Genomic DNA, 19,507 nt, shown 5'->3' with positions numbered 1-19,507 from the left:
ACGAAAGGGAGCTCCAAGGGCGTTCAGGGGAATCGGCGGAGAAGCACGAGAATTGGGTGGTTATGATGGTACATAGATCCTAATATTGATACTACAAACTGTCATTAAAATTATAATTGTACTACGGAAGCGACATGGTCTAAGTGCTGAGTGTCGTTACGAAGAATAGGAAGACAAGACAGACTCTCTCTTGAAACTCGTAAAGAAGCTGCCAGAGACTAGCCTTCGTGCCATGGCCAGCATCAGAGCGTAACTTTTCTCGTCTTCAAGTATATGGCCGCGGGACTACGAGAAACAGAAGAAAGTAGAGCGTCGATGCAAGCTGTGGTGAGACGAACGGCTTCTGTCTGTGATTAGTTGTGCAAGAGGTTGTAGACCACTTAACTGTGTTATCATCCTCGGTCCTTCCGCCTTGGACACTCCCTACCGTCCCACTCGTAGCGCTTGCGATGAGCTCGTCGGATCCCTAGAACAATCGTGTTAGCAAACTCCAACTCCTAAGGGTCAATGAACCCTCGCCCGCGTTGTCCAACACTATTTCTCCTCCGCCAAGACGCGGGCAAGGAATGGGTAAGCATGGTACTGCGCCTCAAGGGAGGGTAGCGCGCATGCTGAGCCACAGACATAGGAAAGAGGGCTAGGCTAGGCAAAAGCTCGAAGGCTGGTGGCAGGCAGGCAGGCTTGGGACGATATTGAGCGGGGTCACGGGAGAGTCTAAGGTTCGAAAGGCTAAGGAGCTGTCATGTCCACAGGGCTGGGTATGCAAGGCGGAGCGGATGGTAGGGCGACGATGGATGGGGCGCGCGATGGTGATTGTGCAAATTTGGGCAGGGAGTCAAGAAGTGCTGGAGAGTGATGATGAAGTAAAAGAGAGTAGTGCACTATTAAAAGTAGTACCTCCTCTAAAAGCACCTTTGATCAGATCACGTTGATCAATATCCGTCCCCGTCCTAACTGGGGCCTCGCGGCGGTGACAACGCCGGAGACCAATCCGATATTCCCTCAAGCGCGGCGATGATGTTTCGCGTGAAGAAAAGAAACTGTACCAGATCCGCCCGTAGTTTTGTTTTGCCGAACTAAAATTGTGAGTCAGTAAGTCATAAACGTCGTCAACGTTAAATGCGGTGTTTTTCCGATTCTGCGACGGGTGTGTTAGCGGTTTCGTCCAAGCTAACTTCTGAGCCGCAAAATACTAACCAAGACGAGAATATAGCATGTACAGCGCCATACGATTGCACTCCTCCGTTCCAGTGATGGTGACCAGTCGCTCATTGCTGTTGTCCTGGGGCTCGTTGATCTTGATGACACTGCCGCTGATCTGGCGTATTTCGTTGATCTTCTGACCTCCCTTGCCGATGATGGCACCGACCATGTCGTTGGGGATGTAGATCTGCTGGGTCAGCGGAGCACCGGGCATGGCTCCGCCGTGCATGGGCTGAGCCGGGTGAGCGCCGTGAGGCTGAGGAACGGCGGCGCCGGCGTGAGGCTGCATAGGGGCAGCGGCGCCGTAGCCGCCGGCTTGCGCCGCACCGTAGTGGATGGGCATGGCCGGGTTCGGCTGAGCGGCGTGGTGGCCTGGGTAAGGCTGCGCGTAGGGAGCGGCAGGAAGATGGTGCTGAGCGCGGGCATCGTGTCTCCGGTTGTAGTTTTCACGGTTACCGTAGTTGCCGGTGGTCGGCTGCGGGCAGTACGGGACGACCTGCATACCGCCAGGGACAACGCCGGCAGGTCCTCCACTTCGCGTGGCGTACGCGGACGCGGCCGGACCACCGAAACGGTCGTTCAACTGTTCCAGGAGAGTGCTACCGACATAGTAAGTCGCGATGTGGACAGCATCAGCAACACCCATGACCACGAGGGAGCGCTCGGTGGAGAGAGGCAGGCAAGAGTCAGAAGCGTTAAGCCTAGCTCCAGAGGCCTCTTGAATCTCACGGATTCGCGCACCACCCTTTCCAATGATGGAACCAATCAAGATATGCGGAATGAGCAAACGGAGAGGGTACGTCTTTGACTGGGCGCTGGATGGTTCAGCCAGCGGCTCGTTGTTCAGGGTGCGGATGATCAGACCGAAGGCCTATATCTCGGTTAGCGAATAGGTCCAGCGAAGGTAGACAGGCTGCGACAACGGACCTTAGCGGCTGCATCGACGACACCGCTGACGGTTAAGATGCGCTCGACGGCTCCCTTCTGATAATCGCTCACAGTGCACTTGGCACCGGACATCTTGCGAATGTTGGAGACGTTCTCTCCACCCTTTCCGATGACGGTGGCAGCTTCCGGGCTGGAAATAACAGCGCGGATGTGGATCCAGTCTCGCTCATCGTGACTCGCGGAGGCGGAGGGAGTCGCAGGAACCGCGCCAGCAACAGAGCTTTGGATGGGCTTCGTCTCGGTGCTCTCGGAGTCAGCCTGATCGGACTTGGCCTTCTCGCCGTTTGTCTTTTCAGCGCCGTTTGCGCTCGGTGTTTCGATACCGGCATCAAGCCCGTCGATGGGCTGGGCCATCTCGATCTCCTCATCGCTCTTCAGAATCTTGTCCAAGGCAGGCCGTTTCGCGTCCGGCTGGTCGTTGCTGCGCGAGGGAGAAGAGGTCTCCTCGAGAGGGCGCTTGGCCGAGTTTGAGGGCTGAGTGGGTGACGCGGACATGATGGGCTAGTTGTTAATGTCTCACACAAGTTTTCGCGATTCCGTCTTTTGGTTCTAGAAGAGCTTGTATTCGACTATCTACACCACAGAAGTTTTCAAAGGAAAACGGGCTGGTGTAGTGGCGTGGTCGGGGTCGGGTTCAAAAGAAACCGTTTGTTTTTCCTTCGTGAAGTGGCTGTGCTCGAGGAGGATAGAGGTCGTAGGGCAGAGGATCGTGAAGTTGAGGTAGGTCGGGGTGGTGGATTCAGGATGACTCCTATCCTATCAGGGTCGTGGTAGCTTCCGAAATCGTGAGAATCGCAGAGAAACTCAGTTCAAGCGGAGGGAAGACGCGGCGGGGAAGCAGCAAGGCGGACAGGAAGAGGTGATGATGGAAAAGAGAGGTAGAAGGCGGGAGGGGAAGAGAGCTGATGGTAGACAAAGGCTGTATGTAGGAGGCGATTCGGATGCAGAAGCTCAAACCTTTCTCCGTCAAACGAACAGTCCAAGCTGCAAGGCAGGGGGGACTGAAGCTGCAATGATTTGCGACGGCTTGTCAAGTCTCCAAGCAGAGCTTTGATGACCTATTCTGCGATGAAATGTCTCTTCTCTGGACGGTGCTTCAAGCAGTTGCTGATGCTGATGCTAGCGACGCGCCGACGGTCGGGTCAGAGCAAGCAAGCTTGAAGGCGACACGACACGTGAGGGGAGAGCGGAAATCCGATGCGATGCGCCCACGAAAATACAACCCACCAGATGATGTTCGACTAGAATAGAGCGGACGGGACGGGGGAAGCGGGTTGCGGCGATTAAAAGAGATGGGAAGGAAACCTGTGCAAACAGATGGGTTGGAAGGGGGTCCGGATGTCTCGAAGAGGTTTGGGAATGGGCGAGGGCAAGATATTGCTGAAACCTCGTAGAAAAAAGATCGGCCTAATGCGTACGCAGCAGCAAGGTGCGCACACCTCAGGCGCAGACGCAGGTGCCACTGCCAGTGTGCCTGCCCTGCCCAGTACTCAGTACGGATACCACCTCACTGCCAGCAGCCAGCAGCCAGCAGGCAGTGGACCAAGGGAAGGCGCTCACGGTTCTTGGCTGCGATTGCCTCCAACTCAACGCAGCCCAGCACAGTAGCCGGCACGGACGCACGGTCCATACGCCGTCTTCCCCACTACCCACCTTTCTCAGCAAGAGCCACACAGTAGCAGTGATTTGCTCCGGCAGATTAAGCTGCATGGGGGGGGCTTGTTTCCCGGGGCCCCCAATCGTGTTTGGCCACTTGGTGTTCCTGCAGCGCATTGTTTGATTGGACGGAAGCAGCGAGCCGCACAGTGTGTTTGACGCTTGCCTCCCGCAACATGACCGCGAAAAGTGTGTCGCTAAGCCCCAGTCCCCCCCATTCTCAGGCGGCGCGCTGCTGCGAGTGCAACTTGCCTGCCCGCTTTACGTGCGATGCTCGCCCTGCATTTGATATTCCAGCACCAACGCTGGCTGTAACGTCAACGGTGCTTCGTTTGCGCGCGAGCACCTTTTCGCTACTGAGTACCGACCCTACGCGCATACACTCCAATAGCAGAATCGCGTCTCTGCCATCCGTCCTACCCCGAGACCACGCCGATCTCAGCCACCGCAGTTCCAACACCGACGTCAGGTTGCTTTTTCTCTCTTCTGGCAGACTCCATCTACGGATTCTACCCCGTCGGTGTCACTTGTCAGCGTGGCAGACCGCGACAGACAGCTAGACAGACAGTCGAGACAGTGCATCATCCGTGCCGTGTCTCTTCGCGCCGGCCCTGCCTGTCCCCCGGAAATCTCGATAACACCCGACACACAGTGACACCTCCTTTGAAACAGTCAGAGAGGATCTAGCGCCTGGATGCAACCCCGACGGACCGTGTGCTTTGGGACGGCTTGAATCCGCCGCGTGCTGCCATTGCTTAAACTGTTTCGTTTCTTCTGGGGCACCCTCTGAAAGTCGCGTGCAACCTCCTGGCTGATATTGGCACCGTGTCGCCAAAATATCAGATCGTTTGGACTGTTCAAGGGTCTGGGCTATCTCATCCAACTGACCGGAGAGATCTTGGGACGCACCATCAAAGCGCCCAGCATGGCGGACTCTTCTCCTCGGCCTGGCGACGATAGGTATACTTTGAGTCTGGAACAGAGCTTGCAGGAACTCCAACAGAAGATTCAGCAACACCGGGAGGAGCTTGCCAAGGTATGCCGTCTGCACCGAGCACAAGTTCACCTCCAGCTAATAGCACACTAGCTTCAGCAAAATGGGAGGCAGTCGCAGACGGCGCCTGGCCCAGGGAAAGGCAGCTATGAAGTCATGAAAGGGGCTTTTGAGAAAGTTGCTGCAGCACCACCATTCGTCCCTTCCTCGGCATCAGTCTTGCCCGCGCTCTTGGCCCTACGAAAGACACATCAGACTGTCGCCGAGTCCCGAGGGTATCTGACCAGCCAGGGAGCCTCACTCGAGCAAGCCAAACGCAGGCTTGAAGGTGAACAGGCAAATTTGGCCGATCAGAAGCTGCTGCAGCAAAGCTTAGAGAAGCGCATCCAATCGCTGGAAGATGACGCCGAATCTCGGATGGAATTAACGCCCGAACAGGCGGCCAGGGAAAGACTGGATGAACTCAAGCAAAAGAAGAGGCGTTACGACAAGGAGACGTCCAAACTTCTCAAGGCTCTCAGGAAGTTCATTGATGATCACCTTGCCGCACAGCTAGCGGCGGAAGACCTCGGCGGCCCAGTCGTCGGCGACATGATGGAGATCGACTCGGATCAACTCGTTGCGGGTTTCAATGCCCAGGGTCGGCCTATGAAGGTCAAGTCCAAGCCAGACGAGGACAAGCGACAAAGACGGCTCGAGGAAGTATGGGGTTTGCCCCAGGAAGATGGCAGAGACCAGCGCGGCGAAGTCGACGAAGCAGCAGCTGCCGGGCGCGAGATGCGCGAGCTTACAGAGCAACTTTTGAACCAGCTTGTGGAAGCGGGAGGCGATAGTACGGCGTCTTACGTCAAGTTACCAAAGGAGACGGCAGCGGCGCGGTTTCTGGTGCGATCCAAGGTCGCACAGTTCCACCCCAGAGATGCCACGAGGCTCAAGCTGATTGATTTTGGAAGAGAACTAGACGACTAGGAGGACCCGGCATGCCGCGTACCCGCGGTGCAGATCCCCCGTGTGGGGAGGGTGAGCAACCAGGCAATCAAACTGAGATTTTGGCAATGGCATGTCCATCTTGGGTCCTTCAATGTCAGAGAAAAGCTCCTGATGTTAAGCGTCGAGCCCGCCGAGTCAGGACGCTATTTTCCGCCCGGCCATGATGAAGCTCTGTTTGTCACAGTGCGGGCTCGTTGCGGCGTTTTACACCACAGTGCATGCCATTTTGACTCTGCACGTCCCTGCGGATCTAGGTACAGATCTGAATTGCACGGAAAAGCGTTTGGTGTGGAAATGAGAAACTTGGCACGTATGCGTTGGGCAACACAGTTTGGCGCTGAACAATGCAAACCTTCAAAGTTGAACAAACTTTGGGGCGGAAAAAGTGACTCGCAGCGGTTGATGGCGCTACCTTGAGGCTCTGATGAGACCATAATGGATGATCGTAAATTGTCGTCAGAAACAAACGACCGTCGTCCCAGGATGGCAGCTGTCGGCTCGCTTTAATGGCAAGCCGATGACCTCAATTAGAAGACCCGCTATGATTGGCCAATCCCTCTCCCGCGTCTTTACGCGTCGTCGCGACACCGCCATTGTGAGAGCCCACACCAAGCTTTACCTAAGGTACCAAGGGACCTCAAGCTGATACTGCCACCGCCTTAATCGTCCCCCGCTTGACCGCAAGACGATCTTTCAAACAACGGTAAACTTTCTCTTCCCAAGATCCTCGCGAGAAACAACTCCCAAAACGCCCAACTACCATAATGACCTCTGCTGAACCCGCCGCCGCGCCTCAGCCCTCTGACCCTCCCGCAAAGCGAGTAAAGACCGCCTCCGACGACGCACCTGTCCCTGCCGCCATGGAGCCCTGCCCGCCCCTCCAGGTCAAGAAGCTCTCGGACAAGGCTCGCCTGCCTACCCGCGGTAGCCTCTACGCCGCCGGCTACGACCTCTACGCCGCGAAGCCGACCACCATCCCGGCCCGCGGCAAGGCCCTCGTCAGCACCGACATTGCCATCTCCGTCCCGGCCGGCACCTGTACGTAACTGACCTTCGATGGAGATCGATATCCCGGCAGAAGAAAGCTAATAAGGAATCCTCCACAACAGACGGCCGCGTTGCCCCTCGCTCCGGTCTCGCCTCCAAGAACTTCATCGACACTGGCGCCGGCGTCATCGACGCGGACTACCGCGGCGAGGTCAAGGTCCTCCTCTTCAACCACGCCGACTCCGACTTCGAGGTCGCTGAGGGTGACCGTATCGCCCAGCTTGTCGTCGAGCGCATCTTCACCCCCGAGATCGTCGAGGTCCAGGAGCTCGAGGAGAGTGTGCGCGGCGCCGGCGGCTTCGGCAGCACTGGTGTTGCTCTGCAGTAGATGCGAACTTCCTACCCCGATATAAAATGGAAAAGAGGAAAAAGAAGCATGGCGGGAAGAGGATATAAAAGAGACGGCGGGCTAGACTTGAAAGAGAGCACCGTGGCACATACCGCACCCACCGTCACGCACCGGATGGGGAAAGCTTATAGAAAGGGGTAAACCCGACTGAACAATACATGAATGATGACAATGCTATAGCCATAATGCCTTTAAATCTATCCCAACCACGCCGCACATGCAGGTGAACTAAACCCCCCATTCTGTGTAAGGAACATCTACCGCTTTCCCCGCCAATATCTACAACTTCTTCGCCCGGAAACTCACGACTGGGTCCCTCAAGCACGCCAAGTTCCGCACCAGCTTCAGCTCCGCGCTCTTGCTCTTGAGCAGATGCAGCTTCTTCTTCTCCTCCTCCGTCGAGGCCTCCGCCGCCGCGGCCCCCACAGCCTCCTGCATGCCCCGCGCCGTCTGCGTGAGCACCTCGTGCATGCTCGCAAGCACCATCTCCGCCGCCCTCGCCAGCGGCAGGTCCAGCGCGTCGACCTCGGGCCCGCTCAGCCACGACCTGGTCTTCTGCAACTGACTACCGGCGGCGATGACGGCCTCGCGCATGCGCACCGTCATCAGCGCCGCGAACATGTCGCCCGTGCCTGAGAAGTAGGCGTCGATGGCCGGGAAGACGATCTTGAAGAGGCGGGGCGCGCCCGTCGACGGGTCCATGCTGGAGCCCACGACAGACAGGTGCGAGGGCGGGTGGTCCAGCGCGGCGAGGTTGACGGAGGTGATTACGACGTGGGGGATGCGGAATTTGCTGTGTAGGGCGTGGATGGCGGATTGGAGGGAGTTCATGTCTGTAATTTTGACACCAGAGAGCAGCCTTTTGACGGTATCAATATACATTATCTCTCACATCACGGGGAAAACAAGAACTTACTCGGCCTCAAACTGGTTCGGCAGGATCAGGTCCGCGTGCTCCACGAGACTCTGGTACGCGGGCACGACCTCCTCGGCGACGTAGAGCTTGCCGTTGTCGCCCATCACGGGGTCGAGCACCCAGAAGAAGCTGCCGTCGCCCGACTTGGCCTTGAGCTCCTTGGCGATGTCGCCGACGGCCATGACCGCCTCCGCGCCGGGGATGTACCCCGAGAGCATCATGTCAAAGTCGTCCAGGTACGACTGCTTCAGGCCCTCGAACAGGTCGCGGATCTCCTGCGCCGAGACCTTTGTCCCTTTCCATTGCCGGTAGCCGGTGTGGTTGCCTTGTCGTCCCCGCACGTCGTTAGCTGCGTGACACACATACACAGGCAAGTTGGAGAAAGGGGGTTGACAGACTGAACTGGACGGTGTTGAGGGCCGCGACGTCGCAACCTAACGACTGCAGCGTGAAGACGGCGATCTTGTTTCCCACGTTTCTGCATGTAGTGTGTCAGCGCGCACTAACTCCTCGCTGATGTGCTCGGTTGGGTCTGCGACTCACCCAGATACGACCTTGGATCATAAGTCAGTCACCCTATATGCGGCATGAGAGAGATCGGGGAGTGATGAGCGCCTCACATGACTAGCGACGGCAAGGACGCGCGTATCGGGAATAGGAAGGTCTGGTGCCATTTTGAAAGCCTAAAAACAAGAATATCCCGAGAACCAATGATTGTTCTACGTGTGTGTGTCTAGATCTTCTATGATTCGGCGCAGATCTCAGATATCAAAATGCACCTCCGGATCTCGGCGGTGGGGATGAGATATCGGGACGGCGGCCGATGCGCGGCAATGAACAGTTTCAAACCAGAGTAAAGGGGTATAACGAAAGATATGAGTGAACAGATCGAGACAGGCGCTCTACGAGTCAATGAGGAAAACGTGAATGGAGGCGGGGTCGATTATCAGTGCAATTCCCAGTATCTACGAGATTTTCGAGCCGTATCTGTAGTTGGCCGTAAAAGTGACTAAGTGAGATTAGACTTGGACCGATGTAAGGCGGTTCCAGGTTCTTCTAGCCTCTGACTCTCACGGTATGACGTTCCGCACCGTCCAATCCGATATTTTTCAAGGGTCCCGTCTGAATGGAAAATGACCCCGCCAAAAGGGCGCCGAAGAACCCCGCACTAGGCCTTGTTTGGTAAGTCGGCAGGCAGCAAGGAAGCGTGCAGCTGCGACCAGCTGGCGACTGGTCGTAGTCTCATCCACAGGCAAGGTCAATCAACACCACAGTTTGGAGTCATGCAATTGTATACGCAGAAACGGTAATCTCATTATTGTTCGTGGTCCCAAAGATGCTTTTGCCCTTCGTCTACCAGCATATTCCGCAAGAGTCTCTAGAACATGCAAAAAGTCAATCCAGAGTGCATGAGCAGGCACCAATGCCTGTCTCTGATTCCGTGCAACGCCCGCATTAAAATCTTCATGCCGTCGTCAATCGCCAATTTACTCCTCGTCACCAATCTGTAACCTGATTAGCATCCATATTCTAAAAGCGTTGTTGAGAATGACGTACCTTCGGCGCCAGGTAGAAGCGCAGGTAGCTCTGGCCCACCAAAGTGTACTCAACCAGCAGAGGGACCTCGTTGGACAGGCAGATCTTGACCTGCTTGGACATGGCGGCGGCCTTGCAGAAGTTGACGAGGTACTTGAGGGAGAAGGTCAGGGAGACGGGCTCGGTAAGCTCAATGTCGACGTTCAGCTCGGGCTTGTCGACGTTGGTGTGGCTGCGGAGGGTGACGGATCCGTTACCAATGTCGCCAGTACAGGCAAACTTGACACCGTCCTTGCTCGCGTCGATCGTCACTGTAGTCAGATCTGTCAGTCCTTGTACATATCAATTGCACGCACGTCGACTACTCACCAGACTCGCTCATGGCCTGTAGATCTCCGCAAATACGCTTGAACTCGGAGCTGGGCATGGTGATGGTGGCGGCGTACTCCGTCTCGGGAATACCAAGGTGCTCTTGGTCGATATCCATCAGCTTGAGGTCATACTCGCTGATGCGGTCGTGCTCCGAGCTCTCGAAAACGATGTTGAGGCTGTCAGGGGCGTCCTCGGCCTTGAGCGTCAGGACATCCTCGCCCTGGGCGGCGCGGAGGACCTTCTGCAGAGAGGCGAGGTTGAGGCCAAGCGCAATGTTGCGGTCGCAGCGGTAGGGGGAGAAGGCCTCGGTCTTGAGGGCCATGGACACGAGCGCGACGTGCGAGTTGTCCATGGCCTGCAGCATGATGCCGGAGTCATTGCAGTCGAAGTTGCAGTCCTGGACAAGCTCTCTGATGGATTCAACCACCTTCTTGAGGATGTCGGCCTGGTCGAGTCTGGCTTCAAGCATTTCTGCGCAACGTTAGCCGTGTTCCACAAGTCCGCATGAGACAAAAAATCGGTGAGCGAGAGGGCAGAACAGAACGTACTGGCTGATTATTTGCGTGGAAAAAGAGGAGATGGGGTATCTGAAAAATCAAGGAAATGTAAGACGAAGCGCAAAGATTGATCGTGAGCTTTGGCAAAAAAGTTGAGTGGTCGAAGTGATGGTTAAGGAGGAGAAGTCGCGAAGCACTTTAATGGGCAGACACGTAGCGCGTGGTCGTGGTGGGCTGGAGTGGAGGGGAGACGCGTCCAGCCTTCAGTAGGGCTCGACGCCAATCTAACGCGCGCGGGGCAGGAAGAATCGATGATTGATGGTGGCACGTGCGCCTTCTACCGACGTAAGGCAGCCTGGAGCTGATAAGTAAGCTGCGGGCACGCTTGCCCTCTCTGAGGAAGCTGGCCCGGGCTCACCGGACTCCCAGCGGACTCCATGCTCAGGGGCTTGAGATTCCCCTGAATCGTGGCCCCTTTCCTTTACCCTGCCAACTGGAGTCCTTTGTTTAATACATTTGAGACAAAACATTGGCAACAACAATGAAAGTGTGTTTGGCAACTGGTCACAAGTGCAGTTGGTTATTCATTCGAGACTTTTCAATTATCTTAAGATACTAAGTAGTCTGTACAGTTTTGGGCTCGCTGAAGAGCCTGACATCAACGTCGTCATAAAGTACAACAAATGAATGATTTCAGTGAACGATGCCTCCTGTCCCTGAGTTCCATGGCCCCTTCTATATGCAGTCGGCAAAACGAGAGTGTTTGCGCGAATTAAGTATCAAACAATAAAGGGAAAATAAGGCAAAAATGACTGTACGATTAGTTGGTTTCCTGTTCCAAAACGCCCATTGTCTGTCGTTAATTATCATGTTCTCGTCACATCGAAACGATGCGTGACGGATTGGTCCCTGTGCGAGGGCGGGGTCGTAGGTTGATGACCATCTCGAGCTCCTTGAGCATGCCCCTGTTTGCATCCGCTTTTTCTCTGAGTGATTCTCGCTTTTCTCGATCTTCCCTCATCTTGATGATGCGTTCCTCTCTAGTAAGTAGACTTTTTGGCCGTGGCAGGGCGACAGCCTCAAAGATTTCTTCGGTGTCGGGTTCGCCTGTGCTGCTGAAGTCTAAACTGGAGGGCGACTCTCCGTTGAGCGCCTTCAGAGCTTCAGCGGCGCCTCCTTCTTCTACAGTTGTAAGCCCGCTGAGCGAGCTTGCAGGAGACAGCAAGGTGCTCATGGACGAGAGCCTCTTCTCATTCCGGTCAATGCCCACTGCAAGGGCTGCTTTGCCTTCCTCCCAAGCCTGCATCAGGATCTTCAAGTCCGCGCCAATGGATTCGTACTGAGCCATGAGATCGGAACCCAGCTCAGAAATGTCGTCGGATTCGTTGAGGCTGCGGTCCGACTCCTCTCGAAGCAGCGTCAGCTTAGCTTGAAGGCCGCGGATCCCACTGGATAGGGAGTTAAGCTTGCGCAATTGTGATCTCCATCTCTCCCTGCCGGGTGTCAGGGGCATCTTTGGAGTTGGCGGTGCCGGGAATGCTTCGGGAATGTTAGCCTGTGGTGGTCAGATGATGACTGCCGGTAACTTACACTCTTCCTCACTCAAAAGTCTCCTCAGCCTCTCGAACGCAGTCTGTGTAACTGTGTTGAGCGTGCGCACCGCTTCGACCGTAGTTGTCCACCTCAACAGATCGCTGCTATCACCATTTGCGTCCAAGGCCAGTAGCGCACACAAAAACATCTTACGAATGGTGTGAAACCGTGCGGCGAGAATCTTGAGCGTCCGCAGGGACTCGGGGTCGTCAAATTCATTTTCCTTGAACCCCAATTTGGCATCCGACATGTCGAAGTCGCTTATGTCGTAAATATCGTAATACTTCTCCAGGTCGAGCTGCTCCGAGAACCCTTTGACCACAAGCATGGTCTGATCGTAGGCTGGAATGACATCTGCAAAGCAAGCCTTCAAGGCTTTGCGCAGGCGCACGCACTTCCGAGTCTGTGAGCGATCTTCGATGCGACTGATGGGCGGCAGTGGCGCACTCCTAAACCATGTGTCAGCGCATACAAGCCTTTTTTTCCATCACCGTCGGAAAAATCAGGGAAAAAACCAAACTTACAGACGGTAACCTCTGGACACAAGTTCCACCTCTTGTACCAATGCGACGGCCGCGCCAGTCGCGCTGTCGAATTCCTGAGAGTTTGAAACAAACGCAGTGACCTCTGACAGTGCTTGCAGCCGTCTATACCTCAACCACTGCCTCCGCATAAACACATGGACGATCCCTGCAGCGATCACGGCCACAAACAGAATTACCGCAACCCATTTCTTGTTCCAAGTTCCTGAGCCTGCGAGCCAGTTGATCGTGACGGCCAAAGCCAAGGCGCCCAAGACCGCTGCGACAGCGCCTGTTGAGTCCAGCAACTTGTCGGTCGAATTGCCGTCAATCGGAGGGTTGGCAGGCCGGGATGATGCATGGTGCTGGGATAATATTGAGTGTCCACTCAATAGCTGGGATGCGATAATGGTATAGCGAAATTGCTCGAGGAATTTGGAGTTGTCGGCTCGGTCAATCCTAGACGCTACCGCAATCTGAAAGAGGACACACAACACCAGTCAGTAATTTCCCCATGTGACACGGAAAGGGGATTTCGGGTGTTGCGCACAGAGTAGCTCTTTCTGTAGGACTTGTCGGTGGAGGACTTGGTCGGAATGTTTATCTGTAGAGGGTTGTTGCGGAATCTCGACCTGACCATGGGCCGACCTGTCGGCGCGAATTCTGGGCTCGAGGGAGGTGACAAGTCGTAGTTTGGAGGATCCTCGTGCGCCCAATCTGCCTGCTCGTTTTCGCCTTCATCTGTCGCGCGCACATCGTCAGTCGCAGTTCTAATGAGCACTTGGGGCGCGGTTTCTTCGCGGGGACTACACTCACCACGAAGGTACTCAGCGAGCGGCGACTGGTCGAACACAACGGGCTCCATCTAGCGACCTGGCGACAAAGTTCGTTTCGACGAGGCACTTGCAAGCAACACGGCCATCTGCGGTCGCGCTCTTCAGTAGTCGTGTTGCCGCAGTGTCGTGGAATCGTGACGGAAGGGAAACGAGGGGCAATTGCAAACAGAAACCATGGACAAACTCAAGTGGGAGACGCAAAACATGTGCAATGAGTGTATGGACGGTGCCTCGGGGATATATACGGTTCGTGTAGGATACGTAGTGTGATTGCGGAGTGTGTTGCACAGGGGGGGTGGGAAGGGAGAGTTGGAACACTGCTCGTGCTCCAAAGCGCCGACCTGCCAGTGACCAAAGTGACCTGCTGCCACTCGCGAATGGGGAAGGATCCCGCACCCCTGTAACCGATTAACGTGCAAGGGGTAAGTCGCTGTTTTTGGGGTCTTCAGTGGGGTGGATCTTAACGATATCCACCTCACTCACTCTCTGAGAAACCGACACCGACGGCCACGAGCCATCTTCACCTGACTCCCAGAGGATGAGTTTTAGTCTATATCAACCGCCCAATGATATTAGCAGGGGAATCCGATCAATAACGCACTACGTAGAGACCGTTGGCCTTTTTACCAGGGGAGAATGGACCTTACTTACAGCCACTTTCTTGGGGTCAAAGGGATGATGAGTCGGGGCTAGCGACTAGACCCGTTAGCTACGAGCTACCTACTTTCTCTCTCTGTCTTACTCTGTGATACGTTCGCTCGTCACAGCAGTCATCCTTTCTCTTATTAGTTATTGATACCGTCCTTTATGATACCCTCGCTGCAGTCGTCATTTTTACCGTCCTCTCTGTCGTCCTCTGTCACTCTTGACCATTGGTATCATTCAAGACGCTCTTGTCGGTGGGGTGACTGCAGATGATCGACCCAGCCAACGAAGCGAACGGTGAAGAGAGCACGCCGCGCCGCGCATCCCGTATGTACCACGTACTTTATTAACGTGGTATTATTTGCATAGTTTTTAAATTTGGTACATGGGACGACACGGGGCGGAGCCGAGACCAACCTGGGGGCCCCTGACGCTAACGCAAGTAGGAACATTGTTACACCGGAGTCCGGATCTCCATGTCGGGCCCGTCCCAAGGTTCCGTCGGGTAGGCGAATTGAGTTAGATGGCCGTTAGGCGCATTACCTAATCCTGCCCGCATAGCACAGCTCTACCACGTCGAGCAGAACAGACATCACGACGGCGGCATCACTATCGCGATTTCCCAACTACGGTGTCGCCCCAGACGAAACGAACCCCCAAGCGAAACTTACAATACCGCGCGCAACAACCGCAGTCATGCCGACCGAACGCGACTACCAAATCTCTCCCATCGTGCAGGAGTCCGTAATGCACAACACAAAGGTGGGATACAAGCTTCCCCGAGGCGGGTTAGATGGATGGACATATGGGCGTGCTCTCTGGCTGTTGCGACTTTTTGCTAACGCTCTGTTTCCACGCACGCCAGGCCCTGTCAAATCTGCAGAGTCTCACAGCTTCCCTGTTCGGCGTCGCCGCCGGCATCCTCGGCCTCGAATCCTACAGCGGCTTCCTCTTCTACATCCTCTTCTCGTTTCTCACCGTCCTCCTCGTCTACGTCTTCCACATCGCGCCACAGTCGACCTCGGCAGGGCTTCCGTTCCTCAGCACGGGCCGGTACTTCAGGGGGCCTTTCGAGTTCTGGACTGGTGGACTGTTTGGTGGGCTCCCGGGTTTCATTCTGACCTGGACACTCTTCTACGGCCTTGTAAGGGCATGATGACGGCATTGCAAAGTGTGGGAGTGGTTGGCGTCTGGGTGTTTACAGGAAGTCGTCTATTGCTGGAATAAAACTACAGAGAGGAAAGAATAAATCGATAACGAAGAAAGAAATCGACGAAGACGAAGACAAAGCTAGCATGACGCAGTAAACAAAAGTACAACGCTCTTACGGTGAAATCCAATAATCAAAACCAACGCTTGTCGCTCGCGAATCATTCAACAATCTCCACCACGGTTCCGACGAACCCTTCAAGTCCAGACTTATCATTGCGGCCACCTTCGAGGAGCAAGATTTGTGATCCCAACTCAACCCACTCCCGGCTGGTCAGCAACTCCAACGTTACCTGGACACCCCCAACGGGTTCCGAAGTTGTCATGGACTCATCGTGATCGTTCATGTTGAAAATGTCTTCCGCGTCATCGACTGATCTCATAGCTTGCTCGTGGCGCACTCTTGACACTCCCATCACTCTGGCGGCTGCTCGTACGCTTCCAACATAGAGATTGACCAGAGACCCGTAGGTCAGGAACGCTGTGTTTGGCTCTTGGAACAACGCTGTCAGTCCACTCGCGGCCTGGAGAGACATGCCTGTATCCACCATGTGCTTTGATGGGATTGCTAGGACCATGCCTTTCCTGATGCGAGGTGCATTCGACAGCCGCTCAAAATCACCCTCTGTGAGGCTCTCGGGCGGCATATCCAGAACGATCCCAATGGTGCCAACTTGACCGGCTTCAAGGGTGTTAACCGGAAGCCTCAGGTTGCGGATGCTGACAATCTTCGCCTTGTGCCATTCTCCCTTGATAGTCGAGGCCGCGACCGTGTTACGTATCGCGATCTTGGCTAGCTCTGCGGAAGAGGGGTGGGATATTGACAAGCCGTAGTTACCTGGAGAGGGCCTATCCTCTGGTGTCATGCCCTTAAAGTCGTCATCGCCAGAAGGAAATGGCCCAACCACAATGGCATCCCCCACGGAGAGCTTTCCGAATCTCAAATAACCCGACACTACAGTTCCAGTGTCATTCTGGTTGGGATTCTCAGCAAGAGAAGCATAGGACGCAGGTAGACTAAAGGTGTCGTCGACGTGGAATAGGCAGGAAGGCTGCTCCGGGTTCAGGGCCATTCCCACAAAGTCATACGCAGTCGGCACAGGTGGTAATGGGAGATTCTCCAAGAGGGCATGGGCCAGTCCTATGCCCGCACCACTGACGGCGCTGGTAAGGACAATGGGTATGTGCTTGAGCAAGTCTCCGCTCTGCTCCATTTCGTTAGTGAGAACTTGAGCCTTGTTGAGCTCTGCCGAGGGAATTCTGCTCCATTCCTGAGCACCACCTGCGGCAGGCTGCAGGATCTTGGGAACCCGGCCAGCTTCTTTGACGTGTGTCAATACTTGTCCCAAAGTTCTCTGCAGACTAGCTTTGGTTGCCAGGTCAAGTTTCGTGATGACAATGACCAGAGGAGTCTTGAGTTTTAGGCACAACTCCAGATGGGCTTTTGCGAGGTCTACACCTGCGCCTGCGATTCCGAGGACTTCGTTGGCCGTCGAGCTGGCACCATCCTTGGTAGAGCTGGCTTCATTGTCGTCAGCGGCCAAACACAGAACTGTCCATTGGGGAGCCCAGCCGAACAATCCTCGGAGAATGGTGCGGCGGTATCGAGGGTGCCCGGCAGAGTCGGAGACAAAAACCAGGCGGCCATTTTCGGCGCTGTCGTGGATATCGATCCATGATTCGACGTGGTCCTGGGAAAAGTTGAAGATGGCGTGATCCTTATACCCAATGAGCTCTTGGGCTACCGAGCTGGTCAAACCGGAGGCGACCTCATGGCGATGCTTGAAAAGACTGATACGACTCTTCCCACGGCCGTTGTCGAGAGTTCCAGTAGACAATGTCCCCAGAAGAGTAGATTTACCAGACGTTGTTGGTCCCGTGAGCGTTATCCTAAGCTGGTCGGTCGTCGAACGACCCCTGCTTGGTAACACGACAGGTTCATTGGCTCTAGGAGACTGCTTGATCTCCCGGTGGCCACTCTCGGGGGTTTCTGCAAGAGAATGTTTGGCTGAGAAGTCCGGAGTCACCAATGCCTCAACCACCCAGAGCCTTGCTTGTCGTCCAATCTGGGCCGGCTGCGATGCTACATTGTCGACCAATTCGGACGTTTCCAGCCACTCGCATTCCCCCACGATAACATGACGAAGGATTTCAACTCGGCAACCCAGCGTGGCCGCCATGACCCTAAGAGTTGTGATACTCTCATCCATCTCGTCTTTTGTCAATCCCACCAGGGTTCCGTCGTCAGCCACGCCGATCTCGTACAGAGCACCGCGAGATTCTTCCAGTCCCGGGAGCGGCTTCTGCGGAGTCAACGCCTGACTCAAGTCGGCCGTGTCATCAGGCAATTTGGGAACAATCAAGTCTTTGGGGTTCAAGGCATGGTAGGCACAGGACTGCTGCAATCTCCAGAGCAGCTGCGTCGTCAATTGCTGTAGGCGCACCTGGCGACTCTGGCTCGATGCAGATAGAGCCGCAGGCATAACCTTGGCAGGTCGCGTTGCGGAAGCAGAAGTCTTGGCATGCTGGGACGGCGGCTTGCCAATTGTGCTCATTGAGGTGTAGGTCCGTCTCGGTCGGAGGAGCAGGTGAAGCTTGTACTCAGTCGGTCCCTCCTGAGGCTCTGCTTCCAATTTGGTGACTCCGTAGTCAGAGAGGTGGCCAGGCTGAGGTTCCCCATTTTCCGAGGGAGGTTGAGATTTTGGTATCCTCCCCAGCTCTTCCGGAGCCAGCCACGGGGAGGAGACCCGTTGAGGGTCAGTTTCGAAGGTGAATATCGATCCGGAGGCCATGATTGATGCTCAGGCGGTGGTGGGTTCAGTGGCGGATTCTATATGCCTAATGTCGATAATGGACAAGGCCAATATGGGAATAAGCGTGTTTTGTGATGAGCTATTGCGGGAACAAAGGTGGAATGACGAGTTGCTATACGCGGGATCATCTTGAAAGCTGAGGTAAAGATTGCTTGATGCGGTGATTCAAGTTCAGGCGTCGTTGACGACAAGTGATGGCTGGATAGAGCTCAACTAGAAATCTAGTTGGAGGCCATTGCGGATTCTTAGGTGAGTTCAGGTCGATAGATGATGTCGTAGAAGCGGGAGGTGGCAACCGTTAAAGGCGCATTCAAGGCGTGGCGAGCTGTTCGGTTGAGGACGTTGAAGTTCTCGAAAGACGGTATGACTCGGAGACGGTGAGGTCTCAGCCAAGGTGTGACGCAGCGAACGTGGATGGACAAGCCAGGTGGGATCGAAGGGTCCTTCCTGTCTGGTGGCTTAACCTTGCCTGCGCTGCGGAGAAAGTGCGGGTGACCTACTAGCGCCTTCTGCCCGCGGTGAATCACTCCCCGGAACCCACAGCAGCAAGTGGTTCCCAGTCTGGCAGCGCCGCTTTACCAAGCCAGCCTTCTCCTTCCTCAAGGCACCTTCATGATGCTGATACTCGCTGCTGACGATGATGATGTACAGGACAAATCATGCGTGAATCTAGTGAAGGCTTCCAAGTGAATGTCTACCGACGGGCAGTACGGACAGGAACAGGCGTGGTGTCAAGTCATGACATCTTAAAAGCGGCGGTACCAATTGCCGTATTGCAGGTGAGGTCTGTCTCCCTCACTGTCACTGTCTGACTTGTTGCTGCAGACTTTGGCCCCACTTGGGTACCAAGGCTCCTGGCAGCAGGCTAACCTACCCGCGACCGCCTGCCTGCTCCTTGCTATTTCTGCAAGCACTAGGTGCTGGAGATGTACCTCGGTACTTCATCACCCCAATACGCACCCAGGGTCTTTCTGTCGCTGAGCTGTTTGGCTGCCCCTCCTGGAACGCTGGAGCGCTGGATCGAACATGGTGTTGAAGAAGTGATGGAGCACTCGACGGAACTCATTAGTTTCGAAGATCACCCAGGTCCGCTGATCTCCCTTCTCCTTTTTGACGAGATCAGATGCGGACCTCTTGCTGAAATTGAGCGTATTACTCTCTGCTGAGTGTGGTGCAGCCGACGAAGAGGCTGGCATGAGTATTTTTATGCTTTCGTGGCCGCAAGACAAACGCGCTCAGCTTACTCATGCTCGACACCGTCTGTATTACTGCATATGCGTCCAGACTGAGGACCTTGGTTGCGGATAAGTCAGACCCGGAAGACAAAGCTGAGCTGAAAAATGTCAGGACAATGGACGAGGTACACGAACGTCCTTGACGCT

General features: G+C 55.1%; 8 protein-coding genes across 8 annotated transcripts; 3 read left to right on the top strand and 5 right to left on the bottom strand.

Moving 5' to 3' along the window:
- Positions 1-1,115: 1,115 nt before the first annotated feature.
- On the bottom strand, positions 1,116-2,646 carry GCG54_00004538 (RNA-binding protein rnc1; the record flags this gene model as incomplete). Its single annotated transcript, XM_045404587.1, has 3 exons — positions 1,116-1,138; positions 1,198-2,074; positions 2,131-2,646. 3 exons carry the CDS (start codon positions 2,644-2,646, stop codon positions 1,116-1,118), a joined length of 1,416 nt encoding a protein of 471 aa, XP_045262530.1.
- Positions 2,647-4,732: 2,086 nt separating this feature from the next.
- GCG54_00004537 (uncharacterized protein) lies at positions 4,733-5,770 on the top strand (the record flags this gene model as incomplete). Its single annotated transcript, XM_045404586.1, has 2 exons — positions 4,733-4,843; positions 4,895-5,770. 2 exons carry the CDS (start codon positions 4,733-4,735, stop codon positions 5,768-5,770), a joined length of 987 nt encoding a protein of 328 aa, XP_045262529.1.
- Positions 5,771-6,555: 785 nt separating this feature from the next.
- GCG54_00004536 (Deoxyuridine 5'-triphosphate nucleotidohydrolase) lies at positions 6,556-7,166 on the top strand (the record flags this gene model as incomplete). Its single annotated transcript, XM_045404585.1, has 2 exons — positions 6,556-6,829; positions 6,901-7,166. 2 exons carry the CDS (start codon positions 6,556-6,558, stop codon positions 7,164-7,166), a joined length of 540 nt encoding a protein of 179 aa, XP_045262528.1.
- On the bottom strand, positions 6,744-8,777 carry GCG54_00004535 (Deoxyuridine 5'-triphosphate nucleotidohydrolase; the record flags this gene model as incomplete). Its single annotated transcript, XM_045404584.1, has 6 exons — positions 6,744-7,157; positions 7,494-8,046; positions 8,104-8,452; positions 8,502-8,581; positions 8,647-8,657; positions 8,724-8,777. 6 exons carry the CDS (start codon positions 8,775-8,777, stop codon positions 6,744-6,746), a joined length of 1,461 nt encoding a protein of 486 aa, XP_045262527.1.
- Positions 8,778-9,633: 856 nt separating this feature from the next.
- On the bottom strand, positions 9,634-10,480 carry GCG54_00004534 (Proliferating cell nuclear antigen; the record flags this gene model as incomplete). Its single annotated transcript, XM_045404583.1, has 2 exons — positions 9,634-9,950; positions 10,009-10,480. The coding sequence occupies 2 exons, from the start codon at positions 10,478-10,480 to the stop codon at positions 9,634-9,636; spliced, it is 789 nt and encodes a 262-aa protein (XP_045262526.1).
- A 905-nt stretch (positions 10,481-11,385) lies between these two features.
- GCG54_00004533 (uncharacterized protein) lies at positions 11,386-13,487 on the bottom strand (the record flags this gene model as incomplete). The annotated part of the gene is made up of 4 exons (XM_045404582.1): positions 11,386-12,047; positions 12,099-12,550; positions 12,626-13,098; positions 13,173-13,487. 4 exons carry the CDS (start codon positions 13,485-13,487, stop codon positions 11,386-11,388), a joined length of 1,902 nt encoding a protein of 633 aa, XP_045262525.1.
- Positions 13,488-14,799: 1,312 nt separating this feature from the next.
- GCG54_00004532 (ER membrane protein complex subunit 6) lies at positions 14,800-15,259 on the top strand (the record flags this gene model as incomplete). The annotated part of the gene is made up of 2 exons (XM_045404581.1): positions 14,800-14,865; positions 14,969-15,259. 2 exons carry the CDS (start codon positions 14,800-14,802, stop codon positions 15,257-15,259), a joined length of 357 nt encoding a protein of 118 aa, XP_045262524.1.
- A 214-nt stretch (positions 15,260-15,473) lies between these two features.
- GCG54_00004531 (GTP-binding protein 2) lies at positions 15,474-18,104 on the bottom strand (the record flags this gene model as incomplete). The annotated part of the gene is made up of 1 exon (XM_045404580.1): positions 15,474-18,104. The coding sequence occupies one exon, from the start codon at positions 18,102-18,104 to the stop codon at positions 15,474-15,476; it is 2,631 nt and encodes an 876-aa protein (XP_045262523.1).
- Positions 18,105-19,507: the final 1,403 nt, after the last annotated feature.

Source organism: Colletotrichum gloeosporioides, assembly GCF_011800055.1.
Source record: "Colletotrichum gloeosporioides strain Lc1 chromosome Unknown consensus_54, whole genome shotgun sequence".
Lineage (NCBI taxonomy): Eukaryota > Fungi > Ascomycota > Sordariomycetes > Glomerellales > Glomerellaceae > Colletotrichum > Colletotrichum gloeosporioides.
This window is presented reverse-complemented; position numbering and strand designations above follow the sequence as displayed.